The following is a 13,105-nucleotide window of genomic DNA, read 5'->3' as shown; positions in this document are numbered from 1 at the left end:
GCATTACAAGTTCCCTTAATCTAAGTTTATTTATTGGAAATGAGTAGAATTCTCAGAAAAGATATTGTCAAGACAAGTGATCAGCATAATACACTAATACATATCATTAACAATAACAGCAAAAAGAGATTAGTGTTAGTCTAAAACTATTAACAACTCAATGCTAATCTGCTGCATTGCATTCTATTTCAATGATGAAATATTTCTGTCTTTTTAGATATATAGTCAATTGTTTGAAATTGAACGTTTTAGTTCCAGTCTTACAAATGGTTTTTAAAGATTTGGAACAAATTATAAAGATTAATGACCTGTTGGGACACTGTATTTCATTATGCAACCATGATATTCTACAAAGTATATTAAATGCTTTCATAAGTGAACACTGTGTTCTACTGTGTTAGCAGTGCTATTACATCACTTGTTAAGGTTATCTACAGATTTTCTATAGACATTATAGCCAACACTGATGATTTTGTTACGACATTTCATATCTGAGTACACCTAATGTAAACAACATTGAGATCGAAGATGAAAAATGGGTAATAGACTTTGTAGTATACATTACCCATTTTTCATCTTCAATCTCAATGTTGTTTGCATTAGGCATACTGACATACAAAATGTTGTAACAAAATTAGTGCTGGCTATAATTTCTATAGAAAATCTATAGAGATGACCTTAACAAGTGAAATTATAAAGAGTCTTATTCATGACAACAAGATGAAAGGCATGTTCACTTATTTAGATAGATGACCCAGTGAATTAGATCTTAACACTCTCACATTTATTTCTGCTTATATACCAGTAGCAATTAATAAACAGCCCCTGTCTCATATTATGAGTCTGTTTACTTGTTATTCCAACTGGGATCCTTGCTTCTCAGAAAGAATAAGACCTCTAATCATGCTCACTTTCCATTCTTAGAGGAGGCTGTTATGACAATCAATGAGTTAAAAGCATTCTTGTGCCATTTACCAGTTCTTTTTACATAGCACCAGCACCAGTAGTTTTTACATGACATCAGCACCCACATCAATGCTTTTTATGTGGCACCTTGGTTTTAGGATCTCAGTTCCATTGTGGTAGGCAGGTCTTCTCAAGTACAGTAATACACCACATATTTCAGTCTTCTGTCATCTCCTTTGTAAGGTTCAGTGTTTACGAAACAGATGTATATATATGTCCTTATTCTTATCTTTTTAGGTTCTATTTCTACATTGTTCTTTTTTTGCTGCTTTTTTTTTTACTTTTTCCTTTCCTACAGATTTTTCTCTCCCTCTTCCCTCATACTTATTTGTGGCAATTCTGAGAATATAGTAGTAATTACCACTGCTTTTATCTGAACATCTTATTTCTCTTTTGGCATATATGTACACCATAAATTCAGACAATTTCTTGACCTGTCAACATGAGTGACCCAGGTGTTTGTAAGAGATCATATATAGAGGAGAAACTAGACACATTGTCTCAGTGGTTCCTCCCCTTATGTGTTTCTCTGGCAATACTTCAACTTAAAGTTATTTATTACTCTGATTTTCATTGTATTTATATCTGGTGGCTATGTACACTGCAATTTCTGTTACTTGTCTCAAAGAAACCATCAGTGCATTTTCATTTAATGTTACATGGTGTTAAGGTGGCAAGCTTGCAGAATTGTTAGCATGCTGGGCAAAATGCTTAGCAGCATTCTATCCATCTTTTCATACTGAGTTCAAATTCCACTCGGATACCTTGGACAAGTGTCTCCTACTGTAGTCTTGGGCCAATCAAAAACTTGTGAGTGGATTTGGTAGATGGAAACTGAAAGAAGCTCGTTGTGTGTGTGTGTGAGTGTATCTGTGTTTGTTCCCCACCACTGCTTAACAATTGGTGTTTGTGTTTTTACATCCCTATGACTTAGCGGTTCAGCATAAGTGACCAATAGAATAAGTACCAGGCTTAACAATAGAATAATTACTGGAGTCAATTCATTCAACTAAAAATTCTTCAAGGCAGTGCCCCAGCATAGCTGCAGTCTAATGAGTGAAACAAGCAAAAGATAAAGATAATCCAGCATGTTGATTGATGTAATAACTCCACCAATTATTGAAACAATCATTACTAATTAATAAATATAGTAATGCCAATTTTATTCTTCTTATCATTTAATTTTGTACTCAGCAATGGCTGTAGTATTCTTATAATTGGTGCATTTACTGGATGTTATTTCATCTCTATACATCCTGTTAGCTGAGATTTTGCATGGACTGCTGACTAAGATATTTGCCTTAATTTCCTGAATACCCTTGATTTTACAACCAACTCAAGTGTTTTGGGGGTTCAAGAGACATAACTCTTAATAAATCCCTTGCTCAATTGTCTCCCATGACGTTTCATCTTTCTTTGCAGTACCCACAAACCAGATATGACATTTTTTACCTTCAATAACACAGAACAGTCGTTCCATACCTTCCATCTCTGAAGAGCATGTGGAGTTAGTTAACTCATCTGTCATCTAATACCTGGTTATCTAATACCCAATGTGAAACTGATTGCTGTGATCATCAGCTGAAATGGATCTATAGTACTGTATACTTTGATTTAATATCACTCACATGGCTTTGGTCATCTCAGGACTTATAATAGAAGACATCTTCCCAAGGTGACATGCAGTGGAACTGAACCTAAAATCATGTGGTTGGAAAGCAAATGTATTAACCATACAGCTTAAACCTAAGAATTTATTTCTTGGCACCATTATTAATTAGAGAAATAAAGTTTAACCAGTAAAAGCAAAACACCAAAAGCCTCGTATGTTTAGAAAATGAGAAATGAGAAGTTGTGTTGTTCAGCCCTTCCTAATTTCATTAGTGATATAAGTAAACCAAAAACCCAAACCTCAAGTTACTTGGAGAAGAATTCCAACAACTGCATGGGAGGAAAAGATTGTTGTGTTTATGGATTGGTAGCAGTGAGTAGCAGCAACAGCAGTGATTTTTTTATTTTGGCATCTCTCCACACAGCAGCAGCAGCAGTAGCAGTAGCAGTAGCAGTAGTAGTAGTAGTAGTAGTAGTAGTAGCAGCAGTAGTAGCAGCAGCAGCAGCAGCAGCAGAAGTAGTAGTAGTAGTAGTAGTAGTAGTAGTAGTAGTAGCAGCAGCAGCAGCAGCACAGCAGCACCAGCACCAGCAGTAGCAGTAGTAGTAGTAGTAGTAGTAGCAGCAGCAGCAGCAGCAGCAGCACCAGCAGCAGCAGTAGCAGCAGTAGTAGTAGTAGTAGTAGTAGTAGTAGTAGTAGCAGCAGCAGCAGCAGCAGCAGCAGTAGTAGTAGTAGTAGTAGTAGTAGTAGTAGTAGTAGTAGTAGTAGTAGTAGTAGTAACAGCAGCAACAGTAGTTTTCTAATTCATTTATGGCTAAGATTAAATATATTTTTTCATTGAAATATATTTTCATTAATTTTTGTTTTTTTACTGCCAAAGCGCTTATCACAAAAATTTATCATTATTAAGAATGTAGTATAATGGGTTTAAATTTAAATAATATCTTTACTTTGAACATTTTTGCTTTCTTTCATGTTCATAAATACTGGTTCTATCACCACTACCCAACTCATCACCCTTGACAAAATGCCAATTTTTTGCAAGGAAATATGCGACTCTCTAAAATCAAACCTTTGTAAGTTAAACCCTGATAATATTAGAAATCAGAATAGAGATAACCAAAACAATAAACTCCCTAATAGTGCAGGCATGGCTGTGTGGTAAAGAAGTTTGCTTCCTAACCACATGGTTTCAAGTTCAGTCCCACTGCATGGCATCTTGGGCAAATGTCTTCTACTGTAACCTCAGGTCAACCAAAACTTTGTGAGTTGATTTGGTAGATGGAAACTGAAAGAAGCCAATTGTGTGTGGGGGCGGGGTTTATCCCCACCATTGCTTGACAAATGTTGTTGGTTTGTCTATTTATATGCATTTAAGAGTTGAAATAACTGTGAAGATATATATTATGGCTGACTAATCAATGTGTTGGACTAACAACTTTAAGCTGATATTTATCCAGTTTTCCTTTTGCCAAGAATAAAGTTGAAAACTAGGTAACATTGCAATATCAGAATTGAATAGACTACATTAGCAAGACCATCACATTAGCAGTTCAGCAAAAGAGACCGATAGAAAAAGTTCCAGACTTTAAAAATAAGTACTGGGATCGATTTGTTTGACTAACCCTTTGAAACAATGCCCCAGCATGACCACAGTACCATGACTGAGACAAAGGAGAAAAGATATAGTATTCTGTCCAACACTCATTTATGTTACTTCCTCATAACCATGTAAAAAAAGATTAGTTTCTAACTTTAGCATAAAACATTTTTGAGTGAATAAATATGGTAAAAGGAATTGGTTCCAGTATATTCCTATTACTCATAGTCTTTTCATTGTCCCATGAATTAAGGAAGATGAAGTTTATTTTAGAAGGTTTGGATTCAGAATGAGGAGTAGGCATGACTGCATGGTTAAGCAGTTCAGTTCCCAACCATTGCATAACACCTTGAGAAAATGTCTTCTACTAAGCATTGAACTAACCAAAGCAGATTTGGTAGATAGCAACTGAAAACTGAAAGAAACCTCTGTGCATGCACGCATGCATTCATGCATTCATGCATGTTTGAGATTTCTTTCAACATCAGATGAATGCTATGAGTGTCACTATCTTCTATGGAAATCTTGCCTTTCTTGAAAATAGATGATGGTTGGCAATAAGGAGGGCATCTGGTTGCAGAGAGTCTGCCACAACAAGCTTTGTCTGCCCCATGTAAGCATGGTAAAAGTGGACATTAAAATGATAATGTTGCTTCTGTAAAAGGATATAATTACATATTGCAAAGCATCTAATTCAAAACTTCTATTTCTGCCGTCCATGAGTTCAAACATTTGCATTTGTTCATAGAATATCTGTTTGGTTACTGTGATGGTCTTGCTAATGTTGTCTATTCAATTCTGATATTGCAATGTTACCTAGTTTTCAACTTTATTCTTGGCAAAAGGAAAACTGGATAAATATCAGCTTAAAGTTGTTAGTCCAACACATTGATTAGTCAGCCATAATATATATCTTCACAGTTATTTCAACTCTTAAATGCATATAAATATTTTCAATTCAACTGAAAGAAAGGAAGGAAGGAAGAAAGAAAGAAAGAAGAAAGAAAGAAAGAAAGAAAGAAAGAAAGAAAGACTTTTCTAGTTCAAAAGCAATAAACAATCTAAAAATAGAGAACAACTTGCTATACACACCCTGAAATATTTTTAGATAATCCTAAATATGTCAAACTATCAAAAATACTTGTTTCTGCTGGAAAATTTCCTGTTCAGTTATTTTCTTCCTTAAGGTCTTTTGCTTTCTGGAGAAGAATTTCAAACTTTATCATATTATCTTATCTCTACCTACCCAGTAAAACCATTTTTAAACCTTGGGCTATAAACATTTTGCTTTGTGTTAATAGTACTAAAAATACAGGGCTAAAGACTGCCAATTGATGATAATATCTCTAACTTATTTATTTTCTTAATTTCTTTATGTATGTATTTATTTCACTTTCTTCCTAGGATTCAGAGAAACGCTATCAAGAAACTGTGCAGACTTACCGTTTACATTTAATCAGTGCTATTCAGGTTTGCAAAGCTCTTTATATTAAGTGGAAGAAAAAGTTCGTGCACCGTGTTAAAATAATGCTTTTTTTATATATTTTTGTGGTGTGTGTGTTCATTCAGTTCATGTCATGTTCAATGATGACTCACTGTGTTTGTCAAAAGCGCACTTTGTTTCAACAAGACAATGCAAAGCCACATACCGGCAGAAAGGCCAGCAACAAGATTGACGAATTGGACAGTGTGGAAGTTCTGCTGCATCCAGTCTTATAATCCAGACATTTCTCCATCTGACTATGGTCTCTTCCAATCAATGCAGCACTTTATGAAAGGTTGCCAATTTGAGTCATTTCATGAAGATGAAGAAGCCTGTCAAGAATTTTTTTATTCAAAGCCGAAGGATTGGTACTCTGACCAAATCCAAAAGCTTGCTATCATTGAAATAAGGTCTTGGAAAATGTTGGTCTTTATTTTGAAGAATAGATGTTGTTGTTTTTGAATAAATTCTTGCATAAAAAATCATTATTTTAACACGGTACACAAACTTTTTCCTCAACGTAGTATTTAATTGGCTTCTTTAATGTAATAAAATTTAGTGAAAGGCTTCAAGAGGCAAAATTTAATATTTTTCTTATTAAATTGATAAGCATTATATATTTTAGTTCCTTCACTGTAAAGAAAATGTAATTGTCTCTCATTATCCTGAATATAAAGGTAAACCATACAATAATTATCCCAAACATATTCTGTATGACAGCTAAATATTAACTTGAAAGAACTGATTAATGGTAGGAGCATACATAATGATTGAAACTATAAATTATTAAGTTGATTTATTAAACTTTTTAATGAGATTATAAATTTGATATTAATTTGCTACTTTCTTTTTTTAGGGCCATATTGATCCTGATGTGAAGAATGGATTGTTTAGTATCATTGAAATGAGAAGTTTAGAAGGACACTGTTGATTTGATTATCATTTATTAGAGAAACGTTGTTTTGAAGTTTCCTTTGTGGTCAACCAAACAATCAAATCTATTTCTTGCTTTGCCAACTTCATCAATAATCAACATTCTTCAAGAAAAAGATCACATACGCATATATATATATTATATATATATATATATAATATATATATATATATATATATATATATGTATGTATGTATGTATATATGTACATATGATGTACATATGAGTGTGTGTATGTATATATATATTATATATATATATATATATATATATATATATATATATAATATATATATATATACACACACACACACACACACACACATATATACATACATATATATATACATACATATATATGTGTGTGTGTGTGTGTATATATATATATATATATATATATATATATATATATATAAAGGTTAGTAGAGTTAGAATTTGCAATAGCCATCGAAGGGATAAAAGTATCCATTATACTACTGGTATAATTACCTATGTTAACCTTGGACATACATATGGAAGCATATTATGCTCATAGGTTATAAGGTAATGACAAAGATAAACATGGCTTTATCAGGAATCAAATTTAAAGTTAACAGAAAATGGAGAAATATTGATCAACATCATGTTTTAATGATACTGCTGGCAATGTTCATTCCTTCGCATTGTACTTGCTTACATGTTTTTTCATATGCAATGTCCTAAGGGGTTTTGGACTACTTACAACATATACTACTTTTCTATACTTTTATTTTTTATCTATTTATTTATACCAACCCATATAACGGTCTTAATAGCTTGCCCATTGTTTTTAAATTTAACTGACTAATTATATCAAACACTGGACCTTGGTCAATCCCAATACAGGCAATAGGTGGTTGGACTTTACAATATATCAGTAAGTAAATAATTGAAATTAATTGTTGGGCACTTTATTATGATAAATTATTAATTAGTACTATAAACATAATTATTTAGAACTATTATGATTACTTCAAAGCATTATGGCACTTTCACTCCCTCTTTGTCTTAACCTATTGGCATATCTTGTTATTGTAAATTTTTTATTTTTACTTTTTTATTACTTATCTACCCTATTACCCCCATAGAAAAATTAACCCACCAATTACTATTTTAAGTTTAGTCATTTACTCAACGTTCCAAAGTGACACATAAGCAAAATGGTATGATTTAAATATATTAAGCCTTTCATTTTCCTTTCGAGGCTCTTCTTTTCTTCTCTTTTCTTCTTTGTATGTATTTTTCTTCAATCTGATGATGCTCCCTGTTCCAGATCGGATGTATTACCAAATATGATGACTTTATTTTTAGAATTTTTAATGGCAATACCATATATCATTGGAAGCAGAAACAGCTGTTAGATGGGATACAGTCTATTTGTATTGAATTAAAAAATAATAATTGATGTAAGTCAATTGTTGTTGATCAATATTTGTCCATTTTCTGTTTACTTTATATATATATATATATAATGTACATATGTGTGTGTGTATGTATATATATATATATATATATTATATATATATATATATATATATATATATATACATATGTATATATATGTACATATGTATATATATGTACATGTATATATATATATGTGTGTGTGTGTGTGTGTATACATAGTTTAATGTACATAGTATGTAGTTATGAACTACTAATACTTTCATACATTAGAAACGTAGTCTAAACAGGTTTTTATAATATGCCTAGTGTCTCCAAATAATCTTCAGGCTCTGAGCACATGGCCTATACAAGGTACAAATCAAGATGATTAATCAAGAAAATTCATGAGAAAAAATGAGAGGAAGGTGGTTCAAAAAGTGGAAGGGTAGAAAAAAAAACAGGAAAAGAAAGGAAAAAGAAAAAAAAGGGAGAATTAGAATTATGTCCCCTTTGACCATAAAGCCATAATAAGACTAGTTAGTGTTGGATCAATGGAGAGGGGTCTAAAGTCTGCAATACAGCTGTTCAATCCAGAAAGGGTAGTGTCCTCCAATTTGCCAAAAGAAATTTGTCCATATGTTTACATTTGCCAAACATTTTTGATCTGGAATTCAGCAGTGTGGTGGAATTCTTAGATGTAAAAAGGATATATGCTCTTTCACATATGCATAACTTGCATTTCTTAGATCCATTAACATTCCACGACACTCCCTTCATTCTTCCCCTATTTCTTAACTTCCATAATTGCCTTTGCTCCTACAAATTCCTATATTCTGTTTTTATTTAAACTCATTTAATGTATATTCCTCTCTATTGCTCATTGACACCACTGAATCACAATTTCCTGCTCCATAATAACTACCTATAGTTTATTTTCTTTAATAGCTCTATATTTTCCCTCCAACCTACAACCATTTACTTTTAAAATATTAACAACACCAACCTCATCTAATTATTCTTATTCCACAAACTTGGAGAACCTATAACAACTTTAGGTATATCTCCTTTTTCATCCTCCTTTTCTTTCTTCTCACCCTAACAAATATTCGAAAATTCATTGTTAATTCTATTTAGACATATGTAAAATTACCAACTTTCCTTTGCATTATTGTATTACTAACATAAAATTTGAAATTAGCAAAAACTTTTCTATGACTTTGGAAACTATTCTCCACAATCTTGTGTTTCTTTCCAATTGAAACCAACTGAAAATTCAGTGATAGAAATCATATTTGCAAGTATTACTCTGTAATCATAATATATATATATATATCTTATTTATCAAACTTTGTTCCTCACCTGTCTTCCATTTTGATGTTTATTGTAATTACACTTCATGTGTGTGTGTGTGTGTGTGTGTGTGTGTGTGTGTGTGTGTATGAGTGTATGTGTATTTATACATATATATATATATATACATACATACACATATGTGCACACACACACATATGTACATTTACACACATACATACGCACAGATATAAGTTGACTTTCAGGCTGTCATTCCAATAATCATTGAAACTTTAATAACTCAAACTCTGCATAAATTTACTAAAATATTTGTGTCCTTTATTTTTGTTTATTTTTCAACTATGAAAACAACTACTATATTTCTGTACTCTGACATATTCAATCTGTCATATTTTACTATCACCATTTTGGTAGAATTAGGTATTTTATTAATTTGATTTAATTTTCTAATTCAAAATAGACTTCTTCATATTTTTTTTAAATGATAATACCAATATGGAGCCATTCATTTAGTAATAATAATGGAATAAGAAGTCAGTAAAAGTTTTATACTGAACAAAATTTTTCTAGTTTTATTTTTATTGAGAAATTTAAACTTTTTCAATTCTAAAATATTTGATATTACCATTAGAAATATGAAATACTTTGTTTATTAAGCTTTACATAATTATTTTGTATAATTAATATATTTACTTTCAAATGTATACACAAATTTTCTGAGAAACTTGGTCTATGTATAACCATGGTCTTTTTCTTGTTAGTGTTAAACCGTTGCCATAAAACAACTATCGTCTGTTGGAAGTCAACCATAATTTTTTCATTTCCACTTCCTTTAATAAATTAATTCCAAGTTTTGCCACAAGGCTGGCAAGTTTGAGTTGGGGGTAAGCTGATTACATCAACCCCAATGCTCAACTAGTATTTATTTTATTGACCACAAAGGATGAAAGACAAAGTCAACTCCAGCAGAATTTGAACTCAGAACGTAAAGATGGAAGAAATGCCGCTAAGCATTTTGCCTCATGTGCTAACGATTCTCCCAGTTCACCACCTAACTTCTTGTGGTAAATTGCAAGAAGTTTATCATCAAACTTTCTCAGGAAATTGTTTACATTTTAAATAAACAGAACATCAGCAAATAAAAAATAAGTTGTTTGAATTATATTTTATCATAATACATTAATATATAAAAGCATTTTCGGATCTAGTTGGTTTGGATGCCAGCATTTCAAAAATTAAAGTTTATCGAAAATTTTTTAATTTGGCACAATAATGTACTTTTCCAAGCTGAATTTCTCAAAATTATTTCACTTTTTTCAGAAAAATGTTTTCAAAAAGTTATAGAGGTTTAAAGCTTGATCATTTCACCCAGTCAGGAAACAGGGTTTGGAAGCTGTCATTTCATGCGTAACTGCACGTTTTGTCATCAGCATCTTGAAAATAGCATGTGTTGTCAATATTTGTAAACAACACATGTTTTGTAGTTTGAAGCATTCTATATGCATTTAATGTGATAGCACGAACTTAAAAGATTTATCCAACAAACATTATTTAGCTGTTATTTTCAGCACACCTCACAACCACCTCAATGACAAAAAGGAAAGAGTAAACAAGTAGTTTTAAGCCTTCAATATGTATTTAATGTAAATGCGATGAACACCACATTACATGCAATAAACACGTTACAATTTTTCCCCACAAATGGTTTCAATATAGTTTTAACATAAAGATTTGGAAGAATTAGATGAAAGTTCTCTCTTTTACTCTTTTACTTGTTTCAGTCATTTGACTGTGGCCATGCTGGTGCACCGCCTTTAGTCGAGCAAATCGACCCCAGGAATTATCCTTTGTAAGCCTAGTACTTATTCTATCGGTCTCTTTTGCCGAACTGCTAATTTATGAGGACGTAAACACACCAGCATCGATTATCAAGCGATGTTGGGGGAACAAACACAGACACACACACATATATATATATGTATGTATGTATATATATATATATATATATATATTATATTAAATTAGAGATAAAACCACTATTAGGCAAATCAAACAATGAAAAACTTAAGCCAATACATAAAATTAATTAATTTATATTATTTTAAATATATATCAAAAGTATTAAAAGTTTCATAAAAGATAATGAGTAAAACACTACGATCGTTTCATGGCTGTCCAATTCGTAATAATTCGAGTTATGGTTACAGTCAATCTTCAGGTAATTGAAATATTTATCTTAGCGAGGTATATATATAAAAAACACCCACTACACTCGCGGAGTGGTTGGCGTTAGGAAGGGCATCCAGCCGTAGAAACACTGCCAGATCTGACTGGGCCTGACGAAGCCGTCCAGCTTCACAGACCCCAGTTGACCCGTCCAACCCATGCTAGCATGGAAAACGGACGCTTAACGATGATGATGATGATGATGATATATACATACATACATATATATGACGGTCTTCTTTCAATTTCCGTTTACCAAATCCACTCACAAGGCTTTGGTTGACCCAATGCTATAGTAGAAGACACTTGCCCAAGGTGCCACACAGTGAGACTGAACCTGGAACCATGTGGTTCATAAGCAAGCTACTTACCACACAGCCACTCCTACGCCTATAATTTTCTCTAGTAATTTTCTTTCATGTAAATAAATGTTTATGTTATTTTAAAAGATTTATCCCAAAAACTTTATTTAGCTGTTATTTTTAGCACACCTCACGACCACTTCAATGACTAAAAGAAACAAGTAAACAAGTAGTTTTAAGTATTCAATATGCATTTAATGCAAATGTGATGAACAACACATTACAAATTAAATTTTTCTTTTTTAAATTTTGTTGACCAGTTCATAAATTCACATACTTAATTGTCAACAGATTAGTAAAACAAGTGGTTCCAATATATTTGTCAACACATGCTTTCTCACAGACAAAAGAGTTCTTATATTCCACTTGTTTCTATGGAAACAGGCATGGATGTGTCTGTGGCTTACGATTGGCTAAAATTATCGAAATCTTCAAACTTTAATTGTTAATAACTCTTTATTTATTGATTTATAGTTAAAATGATTTTTAAATCATTCATTAGCCAATAAAAGTGTAACATTACACTGAATATGAAATCAATTTGAACAGAATTGATGCTAGCAGCCAAGCCAACTAGATCCACTTTTTCTATTCTTCTGTAGAAGATATACACCACTTAATTAACATACATGTGCTTAAATCTCTACATCAACTGTATAAGATATGTACAACCTTCATCATCGTTTTAATATCCACTTATCTATGTTTGCATGTGTCAGGTAAGATTTGTTGAGGCAATTTCTCTCCAAGAAGATACCCATCTTGACACCAATCCTCACCTGTTTCCAATCAAGGTAGTATTTTCTCCAGTCAGGAATGTTTTTTTTCAAGGTACTGGAAGTAAGCAACATCACATGAGTCAGTGATACAGATATCAAATGTTGTCAAAATGAGGATACACGCAAACACACACAGCCAAATACAATACATACATACACACATACATACACACACATGCACACACACATACATACATACATACATACATACACACATATATGCATATATACATACATACATACATGCATGCATGCATACATACATACATACATACATACATACATACATACATACATACATACATACATACATATGTACGCACGTTTGTACATATGTGTGTATGATTGGCTTCTTTCAGTTTCTGTCTACCAAATCCACCGACAAGGATTTGGTTGGCCTAAAGCTATAGTAGAAGATACTTGTTCAAAGT

The 13,105-nt window shown here is 32.1% G+C and overlaps 1 protein-coding gene across 5 annotated transcripts in view; it reads left to right on the top strand.

The window, feature by feature from the left end:
• The window catches only part of LOC115210688 (thyroid receptor-interacting protein 11-like), a 680,082-nt gene extending 673,322 nt beyond the window's left edge, over positions 1-6,760 (top strand). For all 5 annotated transcript variants that reach the window (XM_029779369.2, XM_036502228.1, XM_036502227.1 and 2 more), the window contains 2 exons: positions 5,580-5,645; positions 6,515-6,760. In XM_029779369.2, coding sequence (XP_029635229.1) covers positions 5,580-5,645; positions 6,515-6,589 — 141 coding nt within the window. In that variant the 3' untranslated portion in view covers positions 6,590-6,760. The remainder of the gene's footprint in view (positions 1-5,579; positions 5,646-6,514) is intronic.
• Positions 6,761-13,105: the final 6,345 nt, after the last annotated feature.

Source organism: Octopus sinensis, linkage group LG4 (genome assembly GCF_006345805.1).
Source record: "Octopus sinensis linkage group LG4, ASM634580v1, whole genome shotgun sequence".
NCBI lineage: Eukaryota > Metazoa > Mollusca > Cephalopoda > Octopoda > Octopodidae > Octopus > Octopus sinensis.
This window is presented reverse-complemented; position numbering and strand designations above follow the sequence as displayed.